The 12,832-nt window shown below is 45.1% G+C and overlaps 1 protein-coding gene across 2 annotated transcripts; it reads right to left on the reverse strand.

Annotated features, from left to right (window-relative positions):
* Nucleotides 1-1,639: 1,639 nt before the first annotated feature.
* Nucleotides 1,640-11,952, reverse strand: LOC143943367 (olfactory receptor 12D1-like). 2 transcript variants are annotated; one of them, XM_077465097.1, is made up of 2 exons: nt 11,830-11,952; nt 1,640-2,913 (listed from the first exon to the last, which is right to left on the reverse strand). In XM_077465097.1, the coding sequence occupies exon 2, from the start codon at nt 2,892-2,894 to the stop codon at nt 1,806-1,808; it is 1,089 nt and encodes a 362-aa protein (XP_077321223.1). In that variant the 5' UTR covers nt 2,895-2,913; nt 11,830-11,952; the 3' UTR covers nt 1,640-1,805. The 2 variants fall into 2 exon arrangements, with proteins under 2 accessions (XP_077321223.1, XP_077321222.1); XM_077465096.1 differs by having other exon boundaries at nt 1,640-2,916.
* Nucleotides 11,953-12,832: the final 880 nt, after the last annotated feature.

The following is a 12,832-nucleotide window of genomic DNA, read 5'->3' on the forward strand; positions in this document are numbered from 1 at the left end:
CGGAGCTCCCGAATTAAGATAGATACATAACTGCATTAATTTGTGTTTTTTTTATTTTCCTAAATTCTACTTCAATATTGGACAGTTAACAAATTTGTCCAGGATATCCTTATTTTTAAAGACACAAAAGGGCCCTCATTATAAAGGTTCACAATAAAAGGATATACTTTGTCATACTATAATTATAAATGACTACATACTTTATTTTCTGGGTATCACCCACCATGGTGGACAGGAATCAGATTGCAAAGTTATCTTAAAATTATCCCTTTATCCCCCCAGCCAATCACAGCACCGGAGCCGCAATACCCGGAAGTAACCCCCAGGAGAGACGTCGCCGGCCGGTTCGTTGTACGGGCACTGCAGCGTGGGCTTTGAGCTTAGGTGAGTATTACATTATGAGCTAGTATGCTATGCATACTAGCTCATTATGCCTTTGTCTTGCAGTATATATATATATATATATATCTATATATATATATATAGTGGTGATTGGAAGCAGGCCTCGGAGTGGCCCATCTCTCTCCCGCACACACACACACTGGTTCTGTCCCGGTGTACCGGGCGGCACTGAAAATGATGAGGATCGGATCGATCAATCGATAGAGGGGAGGTGCCAGTGAGGTGGAGCCCACCTGAGTCCCAGGTCACAGATTGTACTGACCACTTGATGTGAAATAGAAGCAGGGAGCCGTGTGGCTACTATTATAGGGAGAGAGGTGGGAGGAGGAGGAGGCCATGATGATGATGAAGAGCTTACAATCTATTTAGCTAATCCCAGGCACACACACAGAAACACAAACCAGAGCTCATTTAGTTAAAAGCTAATTTTGCAGGTAGTGTGTTTTTCCCATTGCCAAAAGAAAACTGAAGAGGAAAACCACATAACCAAAAGAAGAACATATCAGTGACCTCCTCATGAATAATGCCCTAGAGAGTGTGATCCAGCTCTAAGCAATGCAAACCCATTTACTCACCCACTTACGCATAGCCAGCTCTCCTCAGCCCTTCCTTCCCTCCCTCACGCTGTTATGCTGGAAGACGGTGGGCGGAGCGCTGTGCAAATTGCTTGCCGCGAAGGCTGAACGCTGTGAATGCTGGGGCGGATGCGACCTCTGACACCACTGGTTGCTTGGCCAGTGCAGGAGAACATGCACACCGCACAGTGAACAGCCTCTGCTCTGCTCCACTCCCGGCCGGCCCTGGGGGAAAAGTTCAGGGGTGTGATGTGTACAGAGTGCAATATTTAGGGGTGTGCTATGTACAGAGTGCAAAGTTGAGGATTACACTACATTCCATTACATACAGGGTGAAGAGTTCAGGGGTGTGCTGTGTACAGAGTGCAGTGTTCAGGAGTACACTACATACGGGGTGAAGAGTGCAGGGGTGTGCTGTGTACAGAGCGCAAGATTTAGGGGTGTGCTATGTACAGAGTGCAGAGTTCAGGAGTACACTACAAACCACTACATACAGGGTGAAGAGTTCAGTAATGTGCGCTGTGTACCAAGTGCAGGATTTAAGGGTGTGCTATGCACAGAGTGCAGAGTTCAAGAGTAAACTACATACAGGGTGAAAAGTTCATGGGTGCGCAGTAGTTTTAGAGTGTGCTATGCATAGAGTGCAACTTCAACTCCCCCCCCCCCCCAAGTCTCTAGTAGCTCCTACCTCTCCCTGTGTAGGTGGCTCTCTGTACTCGTGTATTTGGTTCTGTTAAACCTCCCTGTGTAAGTAGCACTACCTCTCTCTCTCACATTCAGCAGAGCTGCCCCCACCGTGCCCTGCTGTGAGGGATCTGCAGAAGCCACTCAAAACAAATCTGTCCCTTGTAAACACAGAAGACTTCTGTGTTTATAAGTGACAGTGGGGTGTGGGAGCCAAGCATGAGAGCTGGGTGAGAGGGCCACATGACAAGGACTGGTGGGCCGAATTCTGCCTGCGGGCCTTGTGTTTGACATATGTGCTCTACACATGAAATATTTTGCATATTTTCTTAGAGATTTCCTAATATCTTTATTTCGTAGTGTATAAATAATAGGATTGATTGCTGGAGTGATAACAGTAAACAGTATGGCAGCTATTCTATCTTTTTCTATTGACGTTTCTGAAGAAGGTCCAAGGTAAGTGCACATGGCTGTCCCATAAAATAGAATGACAATGGTCAAATGTGCAGAACATGTTGAGAAAGCCTTGGATCTACCTTGAGAAGAGTGCATTTTTATGACATGGGCCACTATGTAACAGTAAGATAAGATGGTAAGAGAAAAGGTGCTTATACTTAGGAATCCACTGACGATGGTCATTGTGATTTCATTTATGTGGATGTCTTTGCATGCCAATCTTATTACTGGTTTAACGTCGCAGAAGAAATGTTTCACTTTGTTGTTATTATTACAAAATGGCAGCCTTGATGTCATGATTGCATTTATTAATGCAGAAGTGATGCCTGAAATCCAGGAAACCAGCACTAGTTGGATGCAAGTATTCTTGGCCATAATGACTACATATCGAAGAGGCTGGCAGATAGCTACATATCGATCATAACCCATGAAGGCCAGAAGCATACCTTCGGAACATCCCAAAAAGTGGAAGAAATACATTTGAGCGATGCAATTTTTGATAGATATTGTTTTTTCCATCCAGATTCCAACGAGCATTTTTGGGATAGTGTTAGAAGAAAACAACATATCCATAAATGAAAGATTAGCCAAAAAAAAGTACATAGGAGAATGAAGATTAGCATCTTTTATCACAAGGCAAATAATGGTGAGATTCCCTAATATGTCAAGAAGGTAAAAGGCGAGAACTGGGACAAACAATACCTTTTGGAGCCATTGGAGGTCAGTGATCCCAAGAAGAACAAACTCACTTATAAGTGTTGTGTTCAATCCTTCCATCCTCGTATTACAGAAAAGACTGCTAAAAGAAATTGCTTTTATTAGATCATTGAAAAGTACAACTTGCTCAACAAGCACCCCCAAAAAAACAAAAAACAAATCTAATACAGGAGTAAAAAAAAAAAAAAAAAAATACTGTTAATATACCATTTGATGTTATGTTGAAGATACACCTGCAGTGAATGTATGGTGAAACATTACATACAGTACTGCATATAATTTAATTTGTTGATAGCACTGAAGGATAAGTAAACTCAAAAAACAAAATATATAATATATTGTAGCGCACCAGTAATAGATGAGGTTGATAACATTTTCAACAAGTACAAAAATACCTGATGATTTTGAGCTGGAAGCACAAGACAACATGGCTCTCTCCACAGATGCAGTGGAAGTGTAAACATGGTCACCCAAAGACAGGAAGTAAATTATTCACAGAATTACCAGGTAATAATTAAGGATAATAGTAGGAAAAAAGAAAATTAATGCAGCCACCACTTTTAAGGACTGGTAATCGGCAATATATCACATTTACATTTTAAGTTTCAATACACTTTGGTAGCTTTAAAGACAAATTGCTTTAAACTTTACATTTAAACTATTAATTCAAAATATTTTTGTATTTAAAATCCATTCTTATAATTTTATATCATCACCTTACACTATGTGGTTGATTTACTAAAGACAAATATACTGTGAAGTTGCTCTAGAATAGGGGTCTCCAAACTTTCTAAGCAAGGGCTGGTTTTTACACTCCTTTAGGTGTTGGGGGGGGGGGTCTGATTATGGCCAGTGGGAGTAGAAAATGCCCTGACATCAGTGCCCCATCATTGGTTTTAATGGGAGGAATAGTGCCCCATTGATGGTGTCAGTAAGGGGAATGGTGCAGTATAATTAGTGTCAGTTGGTGGAATAATGCCCCAAGGGCCAGATAAAAGCAAGCAAAGGGCCACCGTTTGGAAATCACTGCTCTAGATCTTGTAAATCAGCAGAGACCCCCTTAATTTACTATCATCCAATTACATGCAAGCAAAAATGCTGCTTTTTTTACTTGCATGTGATTGGGTATTCTTTAGTAAATAAGATAAAGCTTAATTTTGCAACCTCTGGGGCAACTGTACTTGCAGTGTACAGTATATTTGCCTTTAGTAAATTAACCCCTATGTACACTATATTGTCAAAAGTGAGTTGGCCCACCCTTTGTAGCTATAAAAGCTTCAACCCTTCTGGGAAGGTCATCCACAAGGTGTAGGAGTGTGTCTATGGGAATGTTTGACCATTCTTCCAGAAGCGTATTTGTAATGTCAGGCACTGATGTTGGATGAGAAGAACCTGGTATAGAATACCAGGAAAAGGGTACTATGGTAACAGGTGGATCATAGTAGAGTAAATCTTAAAATATAATTTTTTAATAGGGCAAGAAATGGCAAAAAATTAAATGTCAGCCAAAATAATGCCACAACTTTACATATATAAAGGCTATATATATATATATATATATATATATATATATATATATATATATATATATATATATATATATATATATATATATATATATATATATATATATATACATACAAAGGCTGCAACTACAACGTACCATGTATGGAACACCAAAATACAATAGACATAAACATGACATACAACATAAAACATTTTAATTCATCCAGACTCCATGTAACAACACATGGCAGGGTCTTTGCGTAATACAACTTTTTGGTAAAAATCTGGATATAGAATCCTCAATGGAAAAAGGCATACCTTCTGTGTGTGGCCCCAGGACAAGGTAGGGGGGAAAGTGGACAGGGAAAGGGGAAAAGGGAAGCCGGCTGGTGTGGACTGGAATGGCTATAGCTGGATTGCTCAAATGGATGGATGAAGAAGCAGGAATGTTCAAGCTAAAATGTAAAGCAAGGGAACCAATAAATCCTGTTGTGCTGAAGACACTAGTACATGAGATGGATCTTCATGCTCGGCCTAAGACTCATGGTAGTTATTCGGGTCCTGTTATTATAATATAATTTACTCAATGACTGTGCTTAATAGCAGCAGGAAAAGTTCCTGTAGAGAGGTGGTGCACCTGAGTAGTTGCTGTAATATTGACCACTAGTGATGGACGAACTTCCGACGGGACGTTTCGCGAACGCGAAACGCGAACGGGCACAAACGTTCGCGAAAACGACCGTTCGCCGCGGGCTCCATTGACTTCAATGGGAGGCGAATTTCGCAAACCTTTAGGTCGAATTTGCGGCCACGGGGTAATTATTAGGGGGTAGCACGTAGTCCCACCACCTGGACAATAGCATAATACATGTATGAGGTGAATTTGGGATCGATAACTACAAGCATTTTTTTTTTATTTGGGAAATTGTTCTGACAATTCAGGACTATGGAGCTAATGAAGGCAATGGAGGAGAGGGAAGGTCAGGGACCAGGGTAGGCAAACAAGAGGGTGCAGGAGATACAGAGCACTGACAGCAGCACCGTAATACAGAGCACTGACATCAGCACCGTGACATACAGCGCTGACAGCAGCTCCGTGACATACAGCGCTGACAGCAGCTCCGTGACATACAGCGCTGACAGCAGCTCCGTGACATACAGCGCTGACAGCAGCTCCGTGACATACAGCGCTGACAGCAGCTCCGTGACATACAGCGCTGACAGCAGCACCGTGACATACAGCGCTGACAGCAGCTCCGTGACATACAGCGCTGACAGCAGCTCCGTGACATACAGCGCTGACAGCAGCTCCGTGACATACAGCACTGACAGCAGCTCCGTGACATACAGCGCTGACAGCAGCTCCGTGACATACAGCGCTGACAGCAGCACCGTGACATACAGCGCTGACAGCAGCTCCGTGACATACAGCGCTGACAGCAGCTCCGTGACATACAGCGCTGACAGCAGCTCCGTGACATACAGCACTGACAGCAGCTCCGTGACATACAGCGCTGACAGCAGCTCCGTGACATACAGCGCTGACAGCAGCACCGTGACATACAGCGCTGACAGCAGCTCCGTGACATACAGCGCTGACAGCAGCTCCGTGACATACAGCGCTGACAGCAGCTCCGTGACATACAGCGCTGACAGCAGCTCCGTGACATACAGCGCTGACAGCAGCTCCGTGACATACAGCGCTGACAGCAGCTCCGTGACATACAGCGCTGACAGCAGCTCCGTGACATACAGCGCTGACAGCAGCTCCGTGACATACAGCGCTGACAGCAGCTCCGTGACATACAGCGCTGACAGCAGCACCGTAAGCAGCCCCAGGAGGAAGTCAGCACAGCACAGGGATGGTGTGATCCCCTCATAATAAGAACCCCCAGGAGGAAGTCAGCACAGCACAGGGATGGTGGGAGCCCCTCATAATAAGAACCCCCAGGAGGAAGTCAGCACAGCACAGGGATGGTGGGAGCCCCTCATAATAAGAACACCCAGGAGGAAGTCAGCACAGCACAGGGATGGTGGGAACCCCTCATAATAAGCAGCCCCAGTAGAAATATGACACCGCTCAACCTCTTCAAAGAGGAGGGTAGGGGCATATAGTACGGTGTGCTTTTTTGGGTCAGGGAAGTGAGCCAAATGAATTAAGAAGGTCTGTGTGCTTGATTCCAAAAATTGTTTATAGACATATACATGGTCTACTGATCACATGTGTTGAATTCCTCCGAGATCCATGCCTCATTCATTTTTAGAAATGTGAGGTAGTTAACACTGTCGTGAGCTAGGCGAGTACGCTTATCGGTCACAATCCCCCCTGCTGCGCTGAACGTCCTTTCGGACAGGACACTGGATGAGGGGCAAGCCAACAGTTCGATTGCAAATTGGGCAAGCTCTGGCCAGAGGTCAAGCCTGCCCACCCAGTAGTCTAGGGGTTCATCACTCCTCAGAGCGTCCACATCGGCCGTTAACCCAATGTAGTCGGACACCTGACGGTCTAGGCGTTCCCTGATGCTGGATCCGGATGACACCTGTCGATGGGTCGGCTGAAAGAATGACCTCATATCCGAAGTCACCAACACATCTTCAAACCGGCCTCTTCTTGCAGGCGCTGTTGGATTGGTACCCGCAAATCCTTCTCTGGGAGTGGGAATTGCTCCTCTGCCAGCGCACGCAAAAGCAGAATGCAGCATTTCTCGAAGCAAGGCCTGGAAGTGCTGCATTCTGACAGCCCTCTGCGACGGCGGTAACATTTCCGCCATTTTGTGTTTGTACCGGGGATCTAAGTACGTTGCCACCCAGTACTGGTCCTTGACCCTCATGCTTTTTATACGGGGGTCCCTATTAAAACACTGGAGCATGAAGGCCCCCATTTGCACTCAAGCGGAAGGTATGTGGTGGTGGTGGTGTTGTTGGTGGTAGTGTCTTTGGGGGTGCACATAGCAGAGAGTGAAGAAGAGGGTGCAGATCGAGAGGATGAGGAGGGTGCAGAAGAATAAGGCTGAGTGAGCCACTCAACCAAGTCTGGTGCGTCCTTTAAAGTAATTGAACGCACCTTCTGCAACTTCCCACTTTGGCTCAAGGCTGTTGCTCCTGCCCTACCCCTACCACCCCTGCGGAAGGGCCTGCCTCTTCCTCTGCCTGTCATTTTTTAAATCACCCTGTGACAAAACTCTTAGTCCCTATACCGCTGAAGGACTGCTGCAGTATAGGGCAGCGGTCAGCAGTAGTGCACGTCAACCCTATGTATTGTGGACCGATAGCGGTCCTTACAGAACAGCAGACTGTACTGCACTCAGGCCTATGTACCGTAGCACCCTATACCAAGTTACCAGTCCTTATAAGAACTTTTGTGGACCAAGCAGGTTGTGTGTTAGTGTTTAGCAGACTGTGCGTCAGTCCCTATACCGCTGAAGGACTGCTGCAGTATAGGGCAGCGGTCAGCAGTAGTGCACGGCAACCCTATGTATTGTGGACCGATAGCGGTCCTTACAGAACAGCAGACTGTAACGCACTCAGGCCTATGTACCGTAGCACCCTATACCAAGTTACCAGTCCTTATAAGAACTTTTGTGGACCAAGCAGGTTGTGTGTTAGTGATTAGCAGACTGTACGTCAGTCCCTATACCAATGAAGGACTGCTGCAGTATAGGGCAGCGGTCAGCAGTAGTGCACGGCAACCCTATGTATTGTGGACCGATAGCGGTCCTTACAGAACAGCAGACTGTAACGCACTCAGGCCTATGTACCGTAGCACCCTATACCAAGTTACCAGTCCTTATAAGAACTTTTGTGGACCAAGCAGGTTGTGTGTTAGTGATTAGCAGACTGTACGTCAGTCCCTATACCAATGAAGGACTGCTGCAGTATAGGGCAGCGGTCAGCAGTAGTGCACGGCAACCCTATGTATTGTGGACCGATAGCGGTCCTTACAGAACAGCAGACTGTAACGCACTCAGGCCTATGTACCGTAGCACCCTATACCAAGTTACCAGTCCTTATAAGAACTTTTGTGGACCAAGCAGGTTGTGTGTTAGTGATTAGCAGACTGTACGTCAGTCCCTATACCAATGAAGGACTGCTGCAGTATAGGGCAGCGGTCAGCAGTAGTGCACGGCAACCCTATGTATTGTGGACCGATAGCGGTCCTTACAGAACAGCAGACTGTAACGCACTCAGGCCTATGTACCGTAGCACCCTATACCAAGTTACCAGTCCTTATAAGAACTTTTGTGGACCAAGCAGGTTGTGTGTTAGTGATTAGCAGACTGTACGTCAGTCCCTATACCAATGAAGGACTGCTGCAGTATAGGGCAGCGGTCAGCAGTAGTGCACGGCAACCCTATGTATTGTGGACCGATAGCGGTCCTTACAGAACAGCAGACTGTAACGCACTCAGGCCTATGTACCGTAGCACCCTATACCAAGTTACCAGTCCTTATAAGAACTTTTGTGGACCAAGCAGGTTGTGTGTTAGTGATTAGCAGACTGTACGTCAGTCCCTATACCAATGAAGGACTGCTGCAGTATAGGGCAGCGGTCAGCAGTAGTGCACGGCAACCCTATGTATTGTGGACCGATAGCGGTCCTTACAGAACAGCAGACTGTAACGCACTCAGGCCTATGTACCGTAGCACCCTATACCAAGTTACCAGTCCTTATAAGAACTTTTGTGGACCAAGCAGGTTGTGTGTTAGTGATTAGCAGACTGTACGTCAGTCCCTATACCAATGAAGGACTGCTGCAGTATAGGGCAGCGGTCAGCAGTAGTGCACGGCAACCCTATGTATTGTGGACCGATAGCGGTCCTTACAGAACAGCAGACTGTAACGCACTCAGGCCTATGTACCGTAGCACCCTATACCAAGTTACCAGTCCTTATAAGAACTTTTGTGGACCAAGCAGGTTGTGTGTTAGTGATTAGCAGACTGTACGTCAGTCCCTATACCAATGAAGGACTGCTGCAGTATAGGGCAGCGGTCAGCAGTAGTGCACGGCAACCCTATGTATTGTGGACCGATAGCGGTCCTTACAGAACAGCAGACTGTACTGCACTCAGGCCTATGTACCGTAGCACCCTATACCAAGTTACCAGTCCTTATAAGAACTTTTGTGGACCAAGCAGGTTGTGTGTTAGTGTTTAGCAGACTGTGCGTCAGTCCCTATACCGCTGAAGGACTGCTGCAGTATAGGGCAGCGGTCAGCAGTAGTGCACGGCAACCCTATGTATTGTGGACCGATAGCGGTCCTTACAGAACAGCAGACTGTAACGCACTCAGGCCTATGTACCGTAGCACCCTATACCAAGTTACCAGTCCTTATAAGAACTTTTGTGGACCAAGCAGGTTGTGTGTTAGTGATTAGCAGACTGTACGTCAGTCCCTATACCAATGAAGGACTGCTGCAGTATAGGGCAGCGGTCAGCAGTAGTGCACGGCAACCCTATGTATTGTGGACCGATAGCGGTCCTTACAGAACAGCAGACTGTACCGCACCCAAGCCTATGTACCGTAGCACCCTAGACAGACCAAGTTACCAGTCCTGATAAAGAGCTTTGTGGAACAAGTGAGTTGTGAATGATTAGCAGACTGCAGCAGAAGGGCAGCAGTCAAGTATAATATTCTTTCTATATTTGGAAGAAAGAATATTATACGTGTACAAGCCTATTACCGTACCACTGATACCAGTCCTGAAAAGAACCTTTGTGGAACTAATAGTAACAGCAAGTCTTTAAAATTATCCTCACTGCCTGACACACTGCTTCCTGCCTGTCCCTATACAAATTGGCAAAAAAGAGTAGGCTGGAACGATTAGCTGGAACAGCTCTTTTGTGGACCTGATAGTAACAGCTAATGATGATGATGATGATGATGATGAAGAAAGACTAATCTGGCTGAGCTGTCCCTAAAATAGCAGCATACAGCGCTCTGTCCCTTTATCTAAACTGACAAAAGAAACTCAGGCTGCTGACCTAACACCTATACCAGTCCTGAAAAGAACTTTTGTGTACCAAATAGCTAGCGTTTTCTCTGTCCCTACTCCACACAGGATCCTTTCCCTACAGTGACAGAAGAAAGAATGTAAAATGGCCACCGGATCGGGTGTATTTATAGGTTAGGGGGAATGTCCAAGTGTCCATGAGCTGTCATGTCTCAATTGGTTGTCCTGTAACACATGATAAACGTGTCACGAAAGGTTAAAGTTCTTGTATACATTAAACACGTAAGTCCGCCGGGGCGAACGACGGAAAAAGGCGTTCGAACCCGCGGACGGCGAAAGTCGGAAATTCGCCGCGAAACGACCGCCGGGCGAACCGTTCGGCCATCACTATTGACCACATGGGGTCAGTAAGTGCCAGCAAGATGTAGTTAAACAGATGTTTGCATATAGGGCTTCAGAGATACATGGAGATACATGGAGAGCATATTATGTGTGAACAGATCAAAATAGCAAGCTTCCTATGGTTGACCTGTATATTGCGTGCATGTGAGCGGTACTTTACCATTCCCATGCAGTAGTCTACTAGGAAAGATCTTTTTGGTGACCGGTCCACTCGTATCCTGTAATGCTGTCTCCAGTGGTATGCCCGGTGGAGATGAACAAACCACCATCACTAATACGTCGTATGGCTCTACGGGGTTTCTCATCTGCTTCTTCTGTCTCCTTCACACAGCCTGCTTACCCAGCAGGATGGGGCTTGCGTGGGTGGCATCACGTGGTAAATAGTAAACCTTTTCCTGGTGTTCTATACCAGGTTCTGTTCTGTTCATTTTGTATTTGGTTACAGTAACTACACCTCACACTGTAAGTGATCTTTGAGTGACCACCACCCGACGACCATTTATTGCTACACCCTTTCCTTGTTTGTTTAGTTGTTGGATGAGAAGGCCCGGCTCACAGTTTCTGCTCTAATTCATCTCAAAGGTGTTCTATCTGGTTGAGGTCAGGACAAGTTCCTCCACCCCAAACTCGCTCACACTATATTACATTAATGAATGTGTGTGTTCACTACTGTACACGAGCAAGTGGGGATGGGGGCATTTTACTTTTTTTTTCTATTATTTATTTATTTATTTAAAAAAAAAAAAATTTTACACTGTCCCTTTAAAAAAAAATGTTTTTGCCGATGCCGAATGGTTCCTGAGCTCACCGATTAGTAATGTTTAGCTGCAGCCATAACCCCGGTATTTAAGATCATGGAGTCATTTCCCTGGCAGTCGGCAAGTAGCTTTAAATAGTGTAAAAAGATGTATAGAGAAACATTTCAATCTTATGCAAATTAGAGATATTTGAAATAAAGTCCATGGAAAATAGGTCAGGTCATAACTGTCAGGTAGGCTGTACAATACCCATGATTTTTCATGGTGGACCTGCTCACCACACATAATCAGAACATCACACATTAGCTACCTGATTGCTCTCTACTTAAGAACCAGTTTTAGTTTCCAGTAAGAAGAATACAATTTGCTTGACCACTTACTTGGTAAATAAGCTTCAGATCCTCAGTCCTCAAATCTTCTCAGCTTTCCATGGTAAAATATATACAAAATCTTTTGTCTGCAAATACAGTCTCTGTTCATGCAAGACACATAAATTATTTTACATGTCAGCAACAGTGTCTTTGGAGCTAGAATTTAAAAAGACCAGCACAATTCCTCAGAGGACTGTCCTGATACTGATTGTGCATACAAGTCTCTGTGGACTGCAAATCATTCCCCACAAGATATCAACAGAACGAAAACAAAATCATTTTCAAAATATGAATGGTTTAACTCTAAATGAACAAGGGAGGTCATATCTAGTTCGGTAATCATTTGATTCTATTGGAGCAGACAGTGTTTTTATTGGGTGAAATGGGGTTTGGGGGATTTGGCTCAACTCCTGCTTACCTCCCCAACCCTCCCAGAAAAAGGGGAAAACATATTAGTCCTACATTCCTTGATTCCAGAAGTATTCCAGATGGACATGTGACAATCAAGACACCCTGACTAGTGTAGTCTGAATGTTCCCCTTATATTATTCCTTACCCATACCTTCCCCTATTAGAAACGAGACCACACCATAGGTTGGAGTAAACTGGCCACAACAGCCTTTATTAAACATAACTCAAAATTCACTCCAATAACTTGTAAATATGAAAATATCTAAATATATATAGATATATAAATATAAATAACTTTATTACCATTAAACCACATTAAATAACATTAACTGCCCATTCTGGTGATCTCTGACGGTGACCCCACTTAAGCCAATACCAAATCACTGCGGTACACCTGACCAACTTCCCAAAGGCCTCCACCTGTGACCGGTCGGAGACAACTTCCGCCAGTGAACATAACCGTATTCCCTCCAACGTTCAGGAATACCCAGAGGGGCCGATCGTTAGATGAGCCCCCCACACCCTCAGATCCCTTCTGAGTACCTGTCTACCGTCAGAAACCACCAGAAAACACACCGCCAACACAGGAAAACCTTCAGCT

The sequence above is a fragment of the Lithobates pipiens genome, unplaced genomic scaffold (assembly GCF_037356315.1).
Source record: "Lithobates pipiens isolate NorthernLeopardFrog02 unplaced genomic scaffold, aLitPip1_a1.2 Scaffold_30, whole genome shotgun sequence".
In the NCBI taxonomy this organism is placed as follows: domain Eukaryota; kingdom Metazoa; phylum Chordata; class Amphibia; order Anura; family Ranidae; genus Lithobates; species Lithobates pipiens.